Below are 21,056 nucleotides of genomic sequence, written 5' to 3'. Positions count from 1 at the left end.
CTGTGTGCTGGCACTAGGGGTTTGTGTGTGAGTGTGCATGTGAGTGTGAGACTGTGGAAGTGCCTGCGAGTGCATGCACATGTGCACCAATGTCAGTATGCATATGACGAGTGTGAGTGACAGATGTGAGTGTGCAGGAGTGTGCATGTGGACTGTGAGCACACTGTGGTCCAGTGCATGTGTGTGTGGGTGTGACCTGTGAGCATGTACACATGGCCTGAGCAAGGGTGAGGATGTGTGAGCGTGTGCATGTGTGTTTCCAGCCGCTCCAGCCAGCAGGCATGGCTGTGCGGGACTCCTGATTGGTCTTGGGAGGTTCCGGGGTCCACAGTGCTGCTGACTTTCAGCCCAGCCACACCAGTGGCCGCTGTGTGTCTGTCTGCATCCTTGCCAGCCGCATGCACAGGCTCTAACACCAGGTGGAGAGACATGTTGCTCCAGCACCAGGTGCTAGTCGGGCTGACAGGCCAGCAGACCCCACAGTAGCTGCTCTGCACGGCTCTGATGGGGACACTGGGGACTGAGGGGCTGGGATGAGCTCCCGTCACTGGGATGGGCCTCCCCATCCCTCTAGAGCACACCCATTACACTTTGAAGCCTCCTCCCACCCCCACCTTTCTCATGGTTTAGAGAAAGTGCAGACCCCTCAGGCCACCATCCCCCCTCCCCCCGTCCTGCCCTCACTGGCCTGTGTAGGTGTCCCTGTCCCCTCCCTCTGGCCCGTCTCTTTAGGGACACCTGATCCTGCAGTTTGGTGCCCACAGGCTTGGCAATTGAGGTGGGAAGGGGACCTGGAAGCCTCCCTGTAATAGTCTAGAAACTCCAGATTTTAACACAGCTGGGGTCAGAGCTGTGGGAGGACCTGGGAGACGGGGAGGGGTCCACCTGCTTTGCAGGCATCAGGCAGGAATAGCCATGGGTGTTCCCAGATTACTCCTCTCTTTGGTGCTACTAATCGTGGGAGTGTGAGCTGGGTGGGCAGGTTAAGTTCCTCCACTTTGCTCCGGGGTCCCTGCAACCCTGGCTCGGACCATCAAACACCAAGTTCGTGAAATCCAACCCCACTCGATCCAGCACCACTGCATCAAGAGAACATCCCAGACTGACATAAGTCCATCTAGATTTATCACCATACAAAAGTGGAAACAGATGAAATGTCCAGCAATAGAAGATGGGTTAAATAAATTTGGGTTTAGCTCATGATCTAATGTGACCATTAAAGCTGACATTTAATAGATCATGTTAAGGAATAGTGACAAGGATATATATGACAATGCTTAGCATAATCTCATCTTGCAAAATATGTGGAGGCTTGTAAAACCACTTGAAGGACATGTGTGGAAATGTTAGTGTTAGTTACTTCTGTGTGCTGGCATATTGGATCTCTGTTCTCTTCTGTATTTTCTACCGTGAGATGCAATACTTCGGTAAGCAGAAAACCTCATTTTTGAAGTTCCCATTGGCACTTCCATCACAGTAGAGCAGCTGACCCCAGGTGGTTCTGTCCCCACTGGCTGCCTGGCCTGACCTGCCCTGCCGTCAGCTGGGGACCTGTCCAGGAGGAGGGAGCACATGTTTAGAGTTTGGATTGTGTCCTGAAAAGCCACCTCTCTTGGGTGGAGGCTCATGGAAGCCTTTTGTGTGCCTTTGTTTGCTTCTGAAAAGCGGGATATTTGTTCACTGTTTCTAGTTTCCTGGCTGTACAGTTCCACTCACTGGGTACCAGGTGTAGTGACTGGACTGGCCTCCGCTGTGCCCAAACACTGTGAGTCTCGTAGGAAGGGAACAGGGTACAGCATCTGGGTTTGGGATCTTTGTGAGAGTTACAGGACACTTTACTCAAAGTAGCATTGGGTATTGGGTAGTCTCAATAATCAGATGCATCTCGGCATGAGGGCTGCGGTGTCAGCCGGGAGGGTCGTCAGTCCCCACAGCTCCAGAGTCTAAATTCAGGATCACAGTGGGACCCCCTTGGAGTCCTCCTTGGTTGTCAGTGAAGACACATGTGTCCTCACATGGGGCAGCCAGCCTGAGTCCAAGGGGCCATGGGCCTTGCTCCTGTTGCACACCCAGAGCCAGCACAGAAGGGCGCCCTGGGGCAGGCAGGTGCTCAGGAGTGAAGGTAGACTCTGCTCAGGGAGATGCCCAGACCCTGCGTCCGCCACCCCCGGCCCTACACACCCCCTCCGCCTGCACCACCCAACTGCTGCCCTGCCCCACCCCCTCGCACTCCACCAGGACACGGCCCGTCACCACCAGGGCTGTGACATGCAGCGGATGTTACCGGCAGGCCCATCTAATCTGGGGGGGGGGCTCCGGGGGCCCCTAAACACCAGGAGAAAGGCTATGAGGGTCATCCCTGGGGCCCTGGGCTCACACCCCAGCCTGTGCAGGGTGGGCCGCCTGTCACCTGGAGACCCCGCTACACCGCTAACTGTCGCTTCCCCGGGGAAAGCTGGTCAGGGGCCCTCAAAGGGAAAAACAGGTGGACTTCAGCACGTGGTGGGTGGAGGAGCCACAGCCTCAAGACTGAGAGGGGAGTCCACCGGCCAGAGCCTCACTCAGGGAGAACGCTGGGAACCGGGTACTGGGGGCGGTGGCTGGAGAGGAGGGGGCGGCCCTCAATGGGCGGGGTCCCGGGGCAGGAGGGGAAGGGAGACGGGGCTGGGTCCTCAGGGCCCCCCACGGACCAGGACGTTGGTACCGCCCACTCAGGCTCACCCCGCTGGGCTATTGGTCGCGCCCGCCGAGGCCCCGCCCACTGCGCAGGCGCCCCAGCGTCGCGATTGAGAACATGGCGCCGGCGGCCCGGAAGCTGGTGCTGACCGAGGAGATGGTCCGGGCGAAGAGCGGCCTGGCGCCTCACCGGGACCTGGGTGCGCGGGGCAGGGGTGCGGCACGGAGCTCGCCTGCCTGGGGGCCCTGACCGGCGGCGGGGGGTGCCCCTGCGCAGGTGCCGCCTCTGGTAGAAGGGGTCCAGAGGTGCGGCCCAGGTGGTGCGGCCTCTGTCCGCTGTGCTGAGCGCCTGGGCACCCGCCTTTTGGCTTTACTCCAGTAAGAGCTCGTGGGTTTCATGAAAGGGAGCATCAGACTGATGAAATATCAAACTATCCTTGCCTTCCTAGAAGAATGTCCAATCCCCTCCTGCGGTAGAATTCCTTCTCTCCATCCTGGATTCTCTTTGGTCTTATTTCTCTGATGATTTTTCTGTTTTCATGAGGGATATTGGTAGCTAGTTTTATTGTTTCTTTTTGTACTGTTTTTGGCAGCAGAGTGAAGCTGAGCTCGTAAACTTTGTGGAGAAGTGTTGCCTTTTCGTGTGGCGTTTAAGGGGTTGTGTAGAATTCGTGCTAATTCTTTGAAGGATTCACAGAATTTTCCTCTGAAACCATATGGGCCTATAAATTTCTATTTTTGAAATTTTTGAGTTACAAATTGTATATCTCTGTTGTTTAGAACTGTTCATGTTATTAGTTTCATCTTGAGTGAGTTTTGATTGGGGTTTTTGTGAATTGATTACGTTGTCAAACTCATGTGTATGGAGTTGTTTATAGTATTCTGTTTTTAGCCTATTATGTGATTTGTGATTTTGTGATTTCACTAACGGCTGTAGGATCTGTAGGGATATCTCTTCTTCCATTCATGATCTCTTCTTCCATTCTGTGTCTTTAATCTTTGTTTAGTCTTGCTAGATGTTTGTGAATGTTATTGGTCATTCCAAAGAGCTAGCTTTTGGGTTGATTCATTTTCTCCAGTGCTTTTCTGTGTTCAAATTTTGTTGATTTGTGCTCTTTATTATTTCTTTCTTTCTGCTTATTTTGCTCTTGAGTCTTGAGGTAGAAACTTAGATTATTGATTTGAGACTTTATTTTCTAATACAAATATTTAGTGTTGTAAATTTTCCTCTAAGCACCAGTTTAACTGCATCCGTAAGTTTTGTTACGTTATATTTGTTTTCATGTAGTTCAGCATGTTTTAAGAATTTCTCTTGAGATGTCCAGTTTGACTACGGATTATTTAGGAGTGTTTTTAAGGTTCCATGTGTTTGATGATTTTCCTGTTATTTCTGTTTGTTATTGCTTCTAGTATGATTCCATTATGAGCAAAAAACATACTCTGTCTAATTTTAATTGTTTTAAATTGTCAAGGTTTGTTTTATCATCCAAGATCTGGTCTAAGTTGTTGAATGTTTCAAGTGCACTTGAATGTGTATTCTGCGGTTGAGTATAATGTTATGTATCAGTAGGTCCTCTTGGCTGGGTGCTGTTCAGTTTTTCTGTATCCTTGCTGATTTTCTGCCTAGTGATTCTATTAATTGAGAGAAGGGTATTGAAACCCCTAGCTACAATTGTAATTTTGTCTATTTTTCTTTTCACTTCATGTGTTTTCAAGCCATGTTTTGTTGTTGTTGTTGTTGTTTTTGAGACAGAGTCTCACTTTGTTGTCCAGGCTAGAGTGAGTGCCATGGCATCAGCCTAGCTCACAGCAACCTCAAACTCCTGGGCTCAAGCAGTCCTTCTGCCTCAGCCTCCCGAGTAGCTGGGACTACAGGCATGCGCCACCATGCCCGGCTAATTTTTTCTAAATATTAGTTGGCCAATTAATTTCTTTCTATTTATAGTAGAGATGGGGTCTCACTCTTGTTCAGGCTGGTTTCAAACTCCTGACCTTGAGCAATCCACCCGCCTCGGCCTCCCAGAGAGCTAGGATTACAGGCATGAGCCACCATGCCTGGCGGAAGCCATGATTTTTTATGCCTTGTTTGTGTACTGACCCTTTTAGTATATGTACTATTTCTCTTTGTCAGTGGTAAGTTTCTTTGTTGAGACATCTACTTTATTTTTCATTAGCATAGCTACTCTAGCTTTCTTTATTGTGTTTGTATGGCATTATCTTTCTCATCTATTTATTTTGACCTTTTAACCTACCTATATCCTTATATTTCTAATTAGTTTCTTGGTTTTCATTATTTTTATCCCCTTTGCTAATCTCTGTCTTGTATTAATAGTAATGCATTTGGACTATTTACATTTAATGTAGTTATTGATATGTTAGAATGTAAATTTGCCATTTTCTTGTTTTTTATTGTTCCTTTAATTTTTTGTTCTTTTATTTCCCTTTCCTGCCTTTCTGTAGTTTACTTGATATTTGTAGTATCCATTTTAATTTATCTCTTAAGTTTTGGAGCATATTTCTTTGCATGGTTTTTATAGTGGTTGCTCTACAAATTATAGTATATTTATGTAATTCAACACAATTTACTTGTATGAGTATCTTACCACTTCCAAGTGAAATGTAGAAACCTTACTACCATGTAGAATTAGTTGTCTTAACTATTTCCTCTACATACCATCATAAATACATTAATGACACAATTTTTTACAACATTTAAAATTTAAAAACGTAGATATTTAAAAACTTGGAGACATTTATCCACATTTACCTGTTTTATTATTCTTTCTTCATTCCTGATGTTCCAGGTTTCCTTCTTTTGTCTTTTCTTCTAATTATCTTCAGGTAGGTCTGCTGATGACAGGTTCTCTTCATTTTTCTTTGATAATATCTTTATTTTGCCTTCAATCCCAAAGGAATATAGATTTCTGGGTTGAAAGTTCTTTTTTTTCAGCACTTAGAAAATGTTGTGCTGTTCCTTCAGGCCTCCATGGTTTCTGAAGAGTAATTGCTGCCCTGTGATTTGTTTTCTGCTTTAGGTAATGGCATTTTGGGGTTTATTCTATTTGAGATTTTCTAAGTTTCTTTAATATTTGGGTTTGTGCCTTTTACCAAATTTGGAAGTTTTCAGCCATTATTTCTTCAACTAAAAACATTTTTCCTTTTAGCCACACTGTCTTTCTTTTCTCTTTGGAATTCTGAAATTTTGCTGGAGCTCCCAGTGGCATTAGTGAATGTTAGATCTCTTTTTTGTCTCCCACAAGTACCTGAGGCTGTTCGTGTTTTTCCTTCAGCTTGCGTTTCCCCTGTTGATCAGACTGGACAGTTCAGGTCACTGTGTCTTGGTGCTCACTCTTCCACTCTGCTGTGCACTGCTTCTGCGATAGTTTTCTTCTGGTTTCAGTTATTATATTTTTCATTTTTGAAACTTCTGTTTGTTTCTTCTTTAAATCTTCTGTTTATTTGCTAAGACTTTCTGGTTTTTTCATTTGTTTCAAGAGTACTCATGATTTCTCATTGAAGTAATTTTTATGACAATTGCTTTAAAATCCTTGTTAGGTAATTCTGACTTCTTTGTTATCTTATTGTTGGTGTCTCTGTTGATTGTGTTTTCTCATTCAAATTGAGATTTTTCTGGGTTTTGATCATTTTTATTATGTTTTGGACATTTTGGTATTATTTTGTGAGACATTGCTTCCTATTTAAAAATCCGTGCTCATTCTAGCACCTGCTGGGTGCTGCCTTGGGATGGTAGCTGGGCTCCTGTCTCACACACAGCCCTGGACAGACTCCTGCGGGCCAGGAGGTGAGAGGCGCCCACTTGTCACAGCCAGGCCAGGCCAGTGGTCAGGGTCCACTCACACAGTCCTGGGGCCGGCCCTTACACAGAACCAGGTGTATGAGGTGCTTTTATTTATTTATTTTTTTTTTTGGTGTAAGATTGGAGTAGGGCTGATGATGTCAAAAGAGTTTGTCCTGCAAGGTCCCCTCCTGGTCATTTGACTGAAAAAAGCAGGCTTATCTTGTTTTTCGGTCTATGTCTCCTGGTATTTCTGGGTTGCCAACTTCTTTGGCACTCAGACTGGGATGTACAAGAGACAAACCCAGAATCAACCGAGGGAACTCACCACCAGGTTGTTTCTTGAGTCCTGAGGTCCCTGGACAGTTGTCCTCTGTTCCCTCCTTTCATAGTCTTCCAGGGCTTGTTTCCTATGTTTTTCCAGGTGCTTAAGTGTGGTAGGTGGAGAGGGATAGGTGGAATGTGTCTGTCTTGTCAGGAACTGGAAGTGCTCAGACCAAATTGTAAACGTAACACATATTTTAAAACGTAAATTTTCCTGGGAAGGAATTGGTGTATTCGGATCCACACTGTCTTTTTGGTTACGGAAACTTTTATTTTTGTAGTTACGTTGATCACCCAGTGGTTGCTGTTGAGTGCACCTCGCAGAGGTGTCTGAGGTGCACAGGGCGTGCAAAGCCTGCCCTCGGCTGTGCTGGGGACGACGTGGCCAGGTGGGCTGGGGGCTTCAGGAGGTGATCCCTGTGCAGAGGCCACGCGGGGTGAGGGGTGAGCAGCTGGAGTGGGAGTCGGGGTCAGTTACGAGGGGGTTCCTGGTGAGGGGTCTGGAGGAGGCACTGTCAAGAGGCATGGACAACTGGAAAGAAGTGTGAGCAGGAACGTGGAACGCAGGCCTCACTCTTGGTAACCACGTTCAAATCTTGGATGAGTTGCATTGTTTTTCTAAGTGACACTTTCAGATTATGAGGTTAGTGTACCTCTCCCTAAGAAAACTTGGAAAATACAGAAATACATGAGGAGGATAAAGGGATTTATTCCACGGTAGGATAAATGTACTAACAATTGTCTTTCCCTTCATTCTTCTTTTTTTTTTTTTTTTTGAGACAGAGTCTCTTTGTTGCCCAGGCTAGAGTGAGTGCTGTGGCGTCAGCCTGGCTCACAGCAACCTCAATCTCCAGGGCTCAGCGATCCTACTGCCTCAGCCTCCCGAGTAGCTGGGACTACAGGCATGCGCCACCATGCCCGGCTAATTTTTTGTATATATATTTTTAGTTGGTTAATTAATTTATTTCTATTTTTGGTAGAGACGGGGTCTCGCTCAGGCTGGTTTCGAACTCCTGACCTTGAGCAATCCGCCCGCCTTGGCCTCCCAAAGTGCTAGGATTACAGGCGTGAGCCACCACGCCCGGCCTCCTTCATTCTTCTTATGTGTGTTATTAAAGAAAAATTTATTCAGTGATACTTGTTAAAGCGTGGTAAGGAAGACTTGATCCAGGACCATCGCTGTAGGTTCAAGGATGAGAAAACAGGGTCTTGCAGTCAGGGAAGACTAGGTTCAGCTCTCCACAGCAAGGACAAGTGGGGGGTCATAGCAGGGTGTAAGGTCACTGCAGGGAAGCGTGGGCGGGTCTGGCTGAACTGACCCGGCAGGATTGTGCTGAGGGCAGGCCAGGGCAGCAGACAGCACCTGCGTGCTGGCAGTGGGGAATCTGCCCAGGTATTGAGGGTAGGGTTCTTGCTAAACTGATGTGGCTGGGCTTTTGATAAAACTGGATTTTGTAAGGAGGTGTGCAGGTGGCCTAGGAGAAGATTCAGGTCCTGAGTAAAGTTTGGTCAAAGAATCCTTGTCAGTATCTGCTGTATTTCCAAAACCTAAGAATTGGGACTTTTGTTATAATCTTTTTTTTTGATAAAAAGACTAACATCTTATAATTTTTTATTCTTAGCTGAGCTTCAGTCCTTATCTATTCCTGGAACTTACCAAGAGAAGATTACTCACCTAGGAAATTCTTTGATGAATTTAGCAGGTCTGAAATCTTTAGATCTCTCTCGCAACTCCTTGGTTAGCCTGGAGGTAAGTTTCAGGGTTGTTTCTTACAAGAAAATGTATTGCCATCATTATCAGTGGAAGGTACTTTTAGGGTAAAAGATGCAATCTTTTGTAACTGTGCTTGTCAGACTTGTAAACTGTACACGTGCAGTGATTAGAAGTGTTCTCTTGTTTTTCCCATGTTTACTGTGAGCTAGATTTCTTACACATCACATTGCCTCCTGCCCTAGTCCTCTGATGAAAAAAGATAAGACCCTAAAGACTGACGTGTGGGTGCAGCTCCACTTTCCGCACTCTGTCTCCATTCCCAGGCCAGCTCTTTGGACTGCCTCGAATGGCAGTCCAGCCATGTGCCCAGCAGGGGCAGGCGCTTGTCCTGGTGGGAAGTCATATGCGGGTGGCAGAGGGACGTTGTGTAAACCCTGCTCATGGCGTGAACTCCTGCCCTGGAACATGGTGCTGTGTAGAGAGCACATCTGACCCAGGGCCTAGGAGGGGGCTCCCAGTCGCATGCAGGCTCCAGCCACATCTCTCCACTGCCCCAAGCCTTGCCTCCTAACCTATGTGGTGGTGGCACTGGCCGCTCTTACCCTACAAGGCTGAATGCAGGTTAGAGGAGATCATGCATGTAAATCACTTAGCTTAACGACGGTGGGAGACATGGCATTTTATATTTCCCTGCGTGGTTGTTTCACTGTGTAAAGCACTGAGAACTTTACAGGTGAGAACACATTGCATTTCAAGCTTTTCCTGGTGAACAGCAGGTGCACATTGCAAGTGCGTTTGTTAGGTTGTGTGGTGGCTGGAGTGTAGCTGACTTGGCGTGTTTCCTCTGCCAGGGCATCCAGTACCTAACTGGGCTGCAGAGTCTCAGCCTCTACTACAACTGCATTTCCTCGCTGGCGGAAGTCTTCCGGCTCCACCCCCTAACTGAGCTCGTAGACGTGGACTTCCGGCTGAACCCTGTTGTGAAGAACGAGTCCGATTACCGCCTCTTTGTTGTGCGCCTGCTCCCCAAGCTCCGACAGCTGGGTAGGCTCCTGCTGGGTGCTGCCCTGACAGGAGCCTTGTGCTCTTAGCTGGGTCACTCTGGGATTCCTGCTGGACAGGGACGTTGGTCTTCTGCGTTGATGGTGTGAATCCCTGCAGACCACAGCTCTAGCAGCCCTGCGTCTTTGCAGGACGGGGCAGCAGGGCCGTGGCCAGGCTACCCCGTCCTGAGCGGTGCTCCCCCCTGGAGCCATTTGTCCTGGGTCCAGAGCGTCTCCAACCCTCCTTGCACGGCTGCTGGGCATCCTCTCAGGCTCAGCTGGACAGCTGGGCTCCACCTGGCTTGCATCCATCTGGAAGGACACAGGCCAGGATTTCATTGTGCCCCCAGGTGGCAGGGATGAGAGGAGACAAGGTGCAGTGGCCATTTGGCTTCACAGCTTTGTGTTCCTAAAAGACACGTCTGCAGCAGTCTTGTAGGCAGAAGCTTCTAGGGCCCCGTAGCCCCTTAGAGAGAGTCCTGGGGTTGGGGCGGCCACAGTCAGTTTCTCTTGCCATGAGCACTGTGGCAGTATCTCTGTTAATCCCAGCCCAAGTCACATACCCAGGGAGAGAACCAGGCCTCAGCCCAAGGGCATACTGCCCATGGGGGCCATGGGGAAGGAGAGGGTTTGTGGTCTCTTGCCTTCAGTCCCCATATGAAGGGGTGGTCAGAATGCCGAAGTCACAGGGTCGTGGTGAGGAGACCTGGAGTTGGTGTCTGTGCGTTCCTGGGACAGTGCTCGGCGGGACCCAGGGGCCCTGACATTTGCAGGTGTTTCTGTTCCTAGCATCAGACCTGCCATGCACACCGTCAGAACTGAGCTCTCCTTCTGAACCCAGCCAGTTAGCAAAAATTAAGAATCAACACAGCGGCTCATGCCTGTAATCCTAGCACTCTGGGAGGCCGAGGCGGGCGGATTGCTCGAGGTCAGGAGTTCAAAACCAGCCTGAGCAAGAGGCTCAGACCCCGTCTCTACTATAAATAGAAAGTAACTAATTGGTCAACTAATATATATAGAAAAAATTAGCCGGGCATGGTGGTGCATACCTGTAGTCCCAGCTACTCAGGAGGCTGAGGCAGCAGGATTGCTTGAGCCCAGGAGTTTGAGGTTGCTGTGAGCTAGGCTGATGCCATGGCACTCACTCTAGCCTGGGCAACAAAGCAAGACTCTGTCTCAAAAAAATAAATAAATAAAAATAAAATAAAATAAAAAAGAATCAACAGAGGACAGAACACTTCCCCTCACTGTACATGCCCTGAACAAGCTTGTTCTCTGCTGCCGTAGATAGCGTTCGAGTGCTGAGAACTGAGATTTGGGTGTCAGTTAAGTAAACAGCAAGAGGAGGCTAATGTAGCCTGGGTGTGTTGCTTGCTGTCTGTGCATGTATCTGCTTGGCCCTTGTGTGCCGACTGCTGGGGGCTGCTTAGGACTTTCTTATGCCCGTGAGGTAAAGGCAGGGTGGGCCTCACCTTTCAACCACGTAAGTCTGTGACATGGAGCGAAGGCTGTGCACACCTGGGCTCGCCTATCCTTTCCCAGCCCATCTCCTAGGTGAGAACGCAGGTCGAGGAGCAGCCGAGTGCCTCGTGGGTGGATGCTGAGCTGGGGCCGGGCCAGGCTGCCTGGAGCTGTTGTGTTTGGACTCGGGCGGTTATATCACTGAGGGGCCTGGGGAGTTTTGACCATGGAGTCATCTTCCACATGTGTGCACGTGCTGCATTGCTTCGTACCTCGGATAGGTTTCTGGAGACTGAAGAGAACTGTCTGTTAAAAGTGAATGCAAAGGGCCCTTCTGTTTCAGGCCCATCTTGTGACAGCACAGGTCAGTGACGGGGATTAGAACTCTCTTAGAGAAGTCCCCTGGTGAGAATGCCACAGCCAGACCATGGCCAGACCACTTGTTTAATAACTAACTGTCAAAACAGTTTTTCTCCAACCTTCTGAAAGTGATTTGAGGAACTCATAGAGGAGCCCTGAGTCCTGGCTGGACTTCCCTGAGTTGGGCAGGTTCCGTTTGTGCAGGCGCTCGGCTGCCCAGGACAGCCCAGCCAGGGGTGGTGGTGCAGAGTGTCTGGTGGGGCTGTGGCCCATCCGTGCCCACCTCCCGTGATGCCAGCATGTCCTGTGTCCCACGGGATGGTCACTGCTTGGCAGGGGCTGGCAGGACAGTCGGGGGTCTGTGGCCCAGTGTGCTCACTGAAAGGGGCGTGTGTGACCCTTGTTGGCTTGCTGTGCTTCCTGCTCTGGGAGAGCAGGCAGCCTCAGCATCACGCTGGCATTGCTGGGAAACCACGTGTTCCTCAAAGCCCAGTATTCCTGCCCTGGGCCCATGGGGCAGGCTCAGGCCTGAGGGAATGGGTGCTCTGCCCTGCCCTGCCCTGCGGTGTGCACCAGGGTGGAAGACGGTGCCACCGCCTGCCCTCCACAGTCCTGCACGTTCTCTCCTAGACGACCGTCCTGTGAGAGAGAGTGAGAGGAAGGCTTCCCAGCTGCATTTCACTTCGGAGGACTCACCCGGCTCAGGGGAAAGCATCCCTGCCGCTCTGAAAGTTGGAAGGTATGAACAGATGTGGTGGAGCTAGGGAAGGCTTCAGGCCGCCTGCAGGTGGGACAAGTAACCCAGCGCCATAGCTCCTGAGCTGTCACGCTCAAAGGGCAGGTGCCAGCAGGGGAGGGGAGAGCGACGGCCAGGGCTCTCACCCCATTTCCCACACTCTCTGAAAGTTAGTTTTTGCTATTTGAAGTGTTTATTAAAGCAATATGTGTAAGGAGATGGAGGGGTCACGGCGAGGAACAGTGGCTGCCCCTCCTTGGCTGCTCTTCACGTCTGGGGCCGTGGCGACCTCCATGTTTGTCTGGACTGCTTCCTCATCTCACGCAGCCAGATCCCCTTTTGGGATGTGAACACTTTAACACCTGCCTGGACAGGCATGATTTAGTCGTACTGCACACGCCCTCCTCCTCCACACCTCTGAGACCCCTAGACCGTTCTGGGATATGCCCTTCCTGTCTCCCCTTCTGGTGGGAGAGCCTGCTCCCGCCTGCACTGCCCCTGCCCGTGCTGCCCCGTGCCCACATTGCCCCCTGCGCCTTCCCCCAGCTTTTTTTGTAAATGACCAGAGAGTAATGGTTTCAGGCTCTGTGGGCCATATAATCTACGTCTCAGCATCCAGCTCTGCCTTTGTGCTGTGGAAGCAGCCATAGCAATAGGTAAGCGAATGACAGTGTTCCAATAAAACTTTGCTTACAAAAACAGCTGTGGGCCAGGTTTGGCCGCATGCCATTCTTTGCTGACTTCTGATGTCTCAGGAATGGATCCGAATCCTCAAGATCTCCTGTTCCTCAGATGCCGCCTTCCCCTGCTGTTTCAAACCAGACCAACTGCTGTGTAGACAGCTGCACCTGGGACCCTGGTACTTCTGCTCATTGTCTTAGTTTTTCTTTCCTTTGGCTGGTGCACTCCCTTTGTGCAGAGGGAGTGCTGACATCCATCCCACCAGCGTCCAGCCTAAGCCTGTGGTTTATGGAGAAGCAACTTTAGAGGCAGAGAAGTGGCATAGTGCACGCGGGCCCTTTGTGCTGTCTGCCTGCAGATTGGACCCAGGAGAGACTCCTCTGCATGGCCCTTTGTCATCATGGGCTGCCGTGAGGGGCGAGGGTGTGTTGGGCTCCAGGGAGGGGGTCCCAGGGCCTCACTGTCCTCTGGATCTACCATAACTTCCATGGAACAGCTGAGCTTGTGGCTTGCTCAATGAAAACGAACTTCAGACATCTTCCCCAGGTGAACTGTAACATGTGGGCTTAGTCCTCACACCCAATCTGGGGAATTCCGGGTTGGGAGTCTTTTACAATCAGTAGGTATCTTCACTTGGACTGCTGTGACAGTGTACCAGAGGCAGGGTGGCTTACAAAAACAGACTATTTCTCACAGTTCTGGAGGCTGAAACCTGAGCTTAGTGTGCAGCTTGGTCTGTCTGATGAGGGCCTCTTCTGAGTTGCAGACTGCCAGGTTCTCGCTTTGTCCTCACACGAGAGGGCGAGGGGGCTCTCTGGGGTCCCTTCTATAAGGACACGAATCCTACTTGTGAGGCCCTACCCCCTGACCTAATCACCTCCCAGAACCATGTTGGGGATGAGGATTTCAACATATTAATTTGGGGGAACATGCACATTCAGTCCAGTGCAATAGGCTTATATTTCAGAGCAGTTTTCAGTTTGTAGAAAAACTGCACAGGAAGTATAGAGAATTCCCACGCATCCACCCCTTGCCCCCTTTCCCTTGTTACTAACATCTTGCATAGGTGTTGCGGTTGAGGAGCTAGTTGGTGCGTTGTTACTGTGTCCTGCGTTCTGATGCCACATGTCTGCCTTCGCAGTGTCACACAGAGTGGCTCCACTGCCCTCAGGTGCTGCACATGCTCAGTCCTCTCTGCCCCCAACAAAACCCCTCATCTTTTTTGCTGTGTGTGTGCATTTGTGTATTCTGGAACATCCTGTAGTTGAAACCGTACAGTATTATAGCCTTTTCAGGTCAGGTTTTTTCACACAGTAAACCGCATTTAAGGCTCCTTCATGTTTTTTCGTGTCATGATAGCGCATTTCTCTGTATCACTGAGTAATATTCTATTGTTTGTATGCACCACCGTTTATCCGTTCACCTGCTGATGCAGTTATGCATGAAGCTGCTGTAAACATCCATGTGCAAGGTTTTATGTGGACATAAGTTTTCAGTTCATCTGGACAAATACCACAGAGATTGATATTGGATTGTGTGGCAGCAGTATGTTTAGATTTGCAGGAAACTGCCAGACTGTCTTCCAAGGTGATGGTGCCGTTTTGTGTTCCCAGCAGTGGTGAGTGGGAGTCCCTGTTCCACACCCTCACCAGCATTTGGTGCTGTCAGTGTTCCGGATTTTGGCTGCTCCAACAGGTGGTGTCTCGCTGCTGTTTCAATTCATGGTTCCCAAAGACACGTGATGTGTGGCATCTTTTCATGTACTTATTCGCCACCTGTGTATCATCTTTGGTGAGATATCTGTTTAGCTAATTTGCACATTTTTCATCAGATTGTTTGTTTTCTTATTGTTTAGTTTTAAGAGTCCTTTGTATGTTTTGGGTAACAGTCCTTTGTCAGATACGTGTTTTACAAATATGTTCTCCTAGTCTGTGGCTCTTTGCGTTCTCTTAGTAGTGTCTTCCACAGAGCAGGCTTTGATTTTAATGAGGTCCAACTTACCAACTTTTTCTTTTATGAATGTGCTCCAAAAAGTCATCACCAAACCCAAGGTCACTTAGGTTTCCTCCTATGTGATCTTCTAGGAGTTTTATAGTTTTGCATTGAATATTTAGGTCCACGATCCACTTTGAGTTAAGTTTTGTGAAAGTTGTAAGACCTGTGTCTAGATTATTTTTATTATTTTTTTGCAAATGGATGTCCACTTATTCAGCATGACTTGGTGAAAAGACTGGCTTTTCTCTGTTGAATTTCCTTTGCTCCTTTGTCCGAGATCAGTTAACCATATTGGCGTGGGTCTGTCCTGTGCCTCAGCCCGTCTGCCCACTCCCTCCCCAGTGCCACACTGCCCTGCTCGCTGCACAGCCATGAGGACTTCGGCCCTGACTTTGCTCTTGTCCCTAGCGTCCTATGGCTTGCGCCTCTCTGAGTGAAGTGTATGATCGGTGTGTCGATGGCCACAAGATTACTTGCCAGGATGTGGATTGGGATTACGTTAAATCAAATGGGGAGAAATTCATGATGATTCTGAGCCTTCCTATTTCATGAACATGGACTATCTCTCAATCTTGTTCTTCTTTTATTTCTTTCATGAGAGTTTCCCAGTTTTACTCATGTAGATCTTGTGTATATTTTGTTATACTTTCACCTATTTCATTTTCCCATACTCATGTAAGTGGTATTGTGTTTTTAAGTTCAAATTCCAGTTGTTCATTGCTGGCATCTAAGAAAGCAGTTGAGTCTTATTTATTAACCTTGTTTGTTGGTTTCTCAGGGCTGACATAACAAAGTAGCACAAACTGGATTGCTTGAAGTAGCTGAATGTATTGTTTCACAGTCTGAGCGCTGGACGCCCAAGGCCAAGGTGTTGGCGGGTTGGATCCTGCTGCGGGCTGCAAGGCGAATCCGCTCCCTACTTCTCCCCTAGACTCCTGTGTCCTTGGCTGGTAGACACATCACTCCAGCCCCTACTTTCAAGTGGCCGTGTCCCCCCTGTGCATGTCTGTCCTCTGTGTCTAAATTTGTACTTTTTATAAGGACATCAGTGATGGAGGATTAGGGCTCACTCTAATGGCCTCATATTAATTTGAACATCTAAGACCTTGTTTCCAAATAAGGTCACATTCTGAGGTACTAGGGGCAAGGACTTCAACAGATCTTTTGATGGGACAGGGTGCACCGCATAGCACCTTGTATGCTGCAGCCTTGCTATAATCACTTACTACTTCCACAAGTTTTTGTCTGTTTGTTTGTTTGTTTTTGCCAATTCTCTGGGACTTTTAACATAGACAATCATGTCATCTGTGAATAGTTTTATTTCTTCCTCCTAAATCTAAATTCCTTCCATATCCATTTCTTGTCTTACTGCATTATCTAGGACTTCCAGTGTGATGTTAAAAGGCTCGATGCAGGGCGTGCTTGCCTTGTCCCTGAGTTTAGCAGGAAAGCACCTGTTTCTCACCATTAGGTGTGATGTTAGCTGTGAGTTTTTGCAGATGTTCTTTGTCAAGTTAAGGGAGTTCCTCTCTGTTCCTACTTTGGTGAAAGTTTTTATCATGAATGACTGTTGGCTTTTTTTTGAATGCTGGGGTTTCTTTTTTTTTGCATCTATTGATGTGATCATATGATTTGTCCTTCATCAGCCTGTTGCTTTGAAGGACCACAGTGATTGATTTTCAGCTGTTGAATCAGCCTTGCATTGTGAATGAATCCTACCTGATGGTGGTGTGTAAATTTGTTGTGATCATTGGATTCAATTTGCTAATATTTTATTGAGGACTTTTGCATCTGCGTTCATTAGAGATACTGTCTGTAGTTTCTTTTTTTTGTCTGGTTTTGGCAGTAGGTGGTGCTGGCTGCCTAGAGTGAGGTAGGATGTCATCTCTCTGCTTCCCTCTTCTGGCAGGCGCTGTAGAGAATCTGCATAATTTCTTCTGTGACTGTTGGGTAGCATTTACTAAGAACCCATCTGGGCCTGTGCTCTTTGTTTCGGAAGGTTATTCATTATTGATTTGTTTTCTCTAATAGATGGAGATCTGCACAGAATGTCTCTTTTTTCTTGTGTGAGTTTTGACAGATTTTTTTTTCGAGTAACTGGTGCATTTAATCTGGATTATCAATTTTGTGGGCATAGAGTGGTTCATAATAGATGATATTTTTTTCATTTCTGTTATTAATTTGTGTCTTCTCTATTTTTTTTAGTTAACCTGGCTTAGAGATTTATTAGGTTGATACAAAAGTCATTGTGGTTTTAGCATTTGCCATTTGATATAGGAATACATTCTTAAATGAATGTGGTTATGTTATACATCATATTAAAATGCATATTACTTGCTGTTTATTATATATTTATTTTAGGATATAGAAATTATGTTGGACAAAAGGCAAATTTGAGCGATTATCTTTTTTTTATAGTTAGTAATAATTTATTGTATATTTAAAAATAGCCAGAACAGATCTGAAATGTTCCCAACACAAATATTTGAGGTGACAGATATGCTAAATACCTTGATTTGATCATTACACATTGTATGCAATATCAAAATACACATGTACCCAATAAATATGTATAATTATTATGTATCATTATAAAACAAAAAATACTTTGTTGCTAAAAAATGGTAATGTTCCTCCAAGCCTTCAGTGTGTTGCAGTCTTTTTGCTGGTGGAGGGTCTTGCCTTGAATGTTGATGCCTGCTGACAGATTAGAGTCGTGGTTGCTGAAGTTTGGGGTAGTTGTGATAATTTCTTTAAATAAGACAGTGAAATTTGCTGCACGAATTGATCTGCTTTTCACAAAAGAACTCTCTGTAGCATTCCACATGTTTGATGACATTTTGAGTATAGTGCAACTTCTTTCAAAATTGAAATCAATCCTCTCAAACCTTGCCAATGCTTTATCAACTAAATTTATGTGGTGTTCTATATCCTTTGTTGTCATTTCAACAGTGTTCATAGTATTTTCACCAGAAGTAGATTTTATCTCAAGAAACCACTTTCTTTGCTCATCCATAAGAAGTAACTCCTCATCCATTAAAGTTCGATTTTGAGATTGCAGCAATTCAGTCACATATTCAGGCTCCATTTCTAATTCTAGTTCTCTTGCTGTATCCACCACATCTTCAGTGACTCCCTCCACTTAAGTCTTAATTTGTATAATTCTTATTTTTATTTTATTTTTTTATTTCAGCATATTAGGGGGGTACAAATGTTTAGGTCACATATATTGTCCTTCCCCTGCCCGAGTGAGAGCTTCAAGTGTAGCCATCCCCTAGACGGTGCACACTATACCCATTGGGTGTGTATATATCCATCCGCCCATCTGCCCAACACCCAGTGAATGTTACTACCATATGTGCACTTAAGTGTTGATCAGTTAATACCAATTCGATGGTGAGTACATGTGGTGCTTATTTTTCCATTCTTGTGATACTTCACTTAGTAGAATGTGCTCTAGCTCTATCTGGGATAATACAAGAGGTGCTAGATCACCATTGTTTTTTGTGGCTGAGTAGAACTCCATGGTATACATATACCACATTTTATTAATCCACTCATGTATTTATTGATGGGCACTTGGGTTGTGAATTGTGAATTGTGCTGCTATATAAATATTCTAGGGCAGATGTGTTTTTTATAGAATGTCATTTGTTCCTTTGGGTAGATACCCAAGTCTTAGCCAGAGCAATCAGACAAGAGAAGGAAATCAAGGGCATCCAAATGAGGGTGAAACTATCACTCTTTGCTGATGATATGATCTTATATATCTAGAAAACCCCAAAGATTCTGCCATGAGACTACTGGAATTGATAAATTCTGCAAAGTCTCAGGTTATAAAATCCATGTACAGAAATCAGTAGCATTCGTATATGCCAACAAGAGTCAAACTGAGAACTAAATCAAAGACTCGATACCCTTCACAATAGCAACAAAGAAGATAAAATACCTAGAAATATATTTAACTAAGGAAGTAAAAGACCTCTGCAGGGAGAATTATAAAACACTGAGGAAGGAAATAGCAGAGGACATAAACAGGTGGAAAACCATGCTCGTAGATCAGCAGAATCAACATTATTAAAATGTCTATACTACCCAAGGTGATCTATAGATTGAATGTAATCCCTATTAAAATACCAACATCATTTTTTGCAGATCTAGAAAAAATAATTCTGTGTTTCCTTTGGAAACAGAGAAGACCCCTTATAGCAAAAGCAATCTTAAGCAAAAGGAACAAATTGAGAGGTGTCTATTTAGCACACTTCAGCCTATAGGAAGTAGAACAGCATGGTACTAGCACAAGAACAGAGATATAGACCAATGGAACAGAACTGAGAACCCAGACATAAAACCATCCTCATATAGACATCTAATCTTTGACAAAGCAGACAAAAACTTACACTGGGGAAAAGAATCCTTATTCAATAAATGGTGCTTGGAAAATTGTATAGTCACTTGTAGAAGACTGAAACAGGATCCACACCTTTCACTTCTCACAAAAATCAACTCATGGTGGATAACAGTCTTAAATCTAAGGCATGAAACTATAAAAATTCTAGAAGAAAATGTTGGAAAAACTCTTATAGACATTGGCCTAGGCAAAGAATTTATGAAGAAGACCCCAGAGGCAATCACAGCAACAACAAAAATAAATAAATGAGACCTGATCGAATTAAAAAGCTTCTGCACAGCCAAGGAAACTGTCAAGAGAGCAGACAACCTACAGAATGGGAGAAAATATTCTCATGCTACACATCCGATAAAAGGCTGATAACCAGAATCTATATAGAACTCAGGAAAATCAGCAAGAAAAAAATCAAACAACCCTATCAAAAAGTGGGCAAAGGACATGAACAGAAACTTTTCAAAAGAAGATAGACTAATCGCCAAGAAACAGAAAAATTGCTCAACATCTCTAATCATCAGGGAAATGCAAATCAAAACCACAATGAGATATCACTTATCTTCAGTGAAAATGGCCTTTATCAAAAAGTTCCAAAACAATAAATGTTGGCATGGATGCAAAGAGTGTGGAGAGATGGGAACACTCATACACTGCTGGTGGGACTGCAAACTAGTACAACCTCTGTGGAAAGTAACATGAAGGTTCCTCATAGAGCTACAAGTAGAACTACCATTTGACCTAGTGATTTTCTCATTTGAGTTCAAAATGGGTCATAAAGCAGTGCAGACAACTGGCAATATCAACAACGCATTTGGCCCAGGAACTGCTAAGGAACATACAGTGTGGTGGTGGTTCAAGAAGTTTTGCAAAGAAGACAAGAGCCGCACAGTGGCCGGCCATCAGAAGTTGACAACAACCAATTGAGAGCAGTCATCAAAGCTGATTCTTGTCCAACCACGCAAGAATTTGTCGAAGAACTCAAGGTCAACCCTTCTACAGTCATTTGGCATTTGTAGCAAATTGGAAAGGTGAAAAAGCTCAATAAGTAGGTGCCTCATGAGGTGACCAAAACCAAAAACAACTGTCATTTTGAAGTGTCATCTTCTCTTGAACGGAACAATGAACCATTTTCAATTGGATTGTGACATGTGACAAAGGGTGGATTTTATACAACAACCAGCGACCACCAGCTCATTGGTTGGAGCAAGAAGAAGCTCCAAAGCATGTCCCAAAGCCAAGCTTGCACCAAAAAAAGGTCATGGTCACTGTTTTGTGGTCTGCTCCTGGTCTGATCCACTCCAGCTTTCTGGATCCCAGCAAAAAAACCCATCACATCTAAGAAGTCTGCTCAGCAAATCTGTGAGATGCACTGAAAACTGCAATACCCACAGCCAGCATTTAACAGAAAGGGTCCAATTCTTTTCCAGGACAACAGCCCAACAGGACAATGCCTGTTATATTCAACTCACCCTTCAGCCCTTCTTCCCCATTGGAGCTTGGGGGCTGCTGAAAGTCCCAACCCTCTAATCCTGCCTTGGTCTTTCTGGTGACCAACCCCCACCTTGAATCTGTCTAGGGGTCCCCCACTTTTTTGTAAGCATACAAAAGACACATCACTCTGGAGATTCCAAAGGTTTTAGGAGCTGGGAATGGGGAGGAAGATGAAATATGTATTTCACAATATCACAGTAGACTAATGTTTTTCATCAAGTTTGGGGAGTTTTCAGCCATTATTTCTTTAAATACTCCTTCTGTTCCTTTTCTTCTTCTCTTCTTCCGAGTCTCCCAGTAAGTGTATGTTGGTTGACTTGATGGTGTCCTAGAGTCTTTGAAATCGTTCATTTTTCTTCATTCTGCTTTTTTTT

At 46.1% G+C, this 21,056-nt stretch overlaps 1 protein-coding gene and 1 long non-coding RNA gene across 2 annotated transcripts in view; one reads left to right on the top strand and one right to left on the bottom strand.

Annotated features, from left to right (window-relative positions):
* Positions 1–1,205: 1,205 nt before the first annotated feature.
* Positions 1,206–2,468, bottom strand: LOC142873773 (uncharacterized). The gene is made up of 2 exons (XR_012921745.1): positions 2,411–2,468; positions 1,206–1,551 (listed from the first exon to the last, which is right to left on the bottom strand). It is a non-coding gene; the product is annotated as an uncharacterized LOC142873773 (long non-coding RNA).
* Positions 2,469–2,766: 298 nt separating this feature from the next.
* The window catches only part of CEP72 (centrosomal protein 72), a 37,239-nt gene continuing 18,949 nt past the window's right edge, over positions 2,767–21,056 (top strand). Inside the window, exons 1-4 of the mRNA XM_012774153.2 lie at positions 2,767–2,876; positions 8,419–8,546; positions 9,362–9,554; positions 12,005–12,113. Of these exons, the coding sequence (XP_012629607.1) occupies positions 2,795–2,876; positions 8,419–8,546; positions 9,362–9,554; positions 12,005–12,113 (512 nt within the window). The 5' untranslated portion in view covers positions 2,767–2,794. The remainder of the gene's footprint in view (positions 2,877–8,418; positions 8,547–9,361; positions 9,555–12,004; positions 12,114–21,056) is intronic.

This window comes from Microcebus murinus, chromosome 11 (assembly GCF_040939455.1).
Source record: "Microcebus murinus isolate Inina chromosome 11, M.murinus_Inina_mat1.0, whole genome shotgun sequence".
Lineage (NCBI taxonomy): Eukaryota > Metazoa > Chordata > Mammalia > Primates > Cheirogaleidae > Microcebus > Microcebus murinus.
Note: the sequence above shows the minus strand (reverse complement) of the source record. Positions and strands in the feature narration are given on the sequence as shown.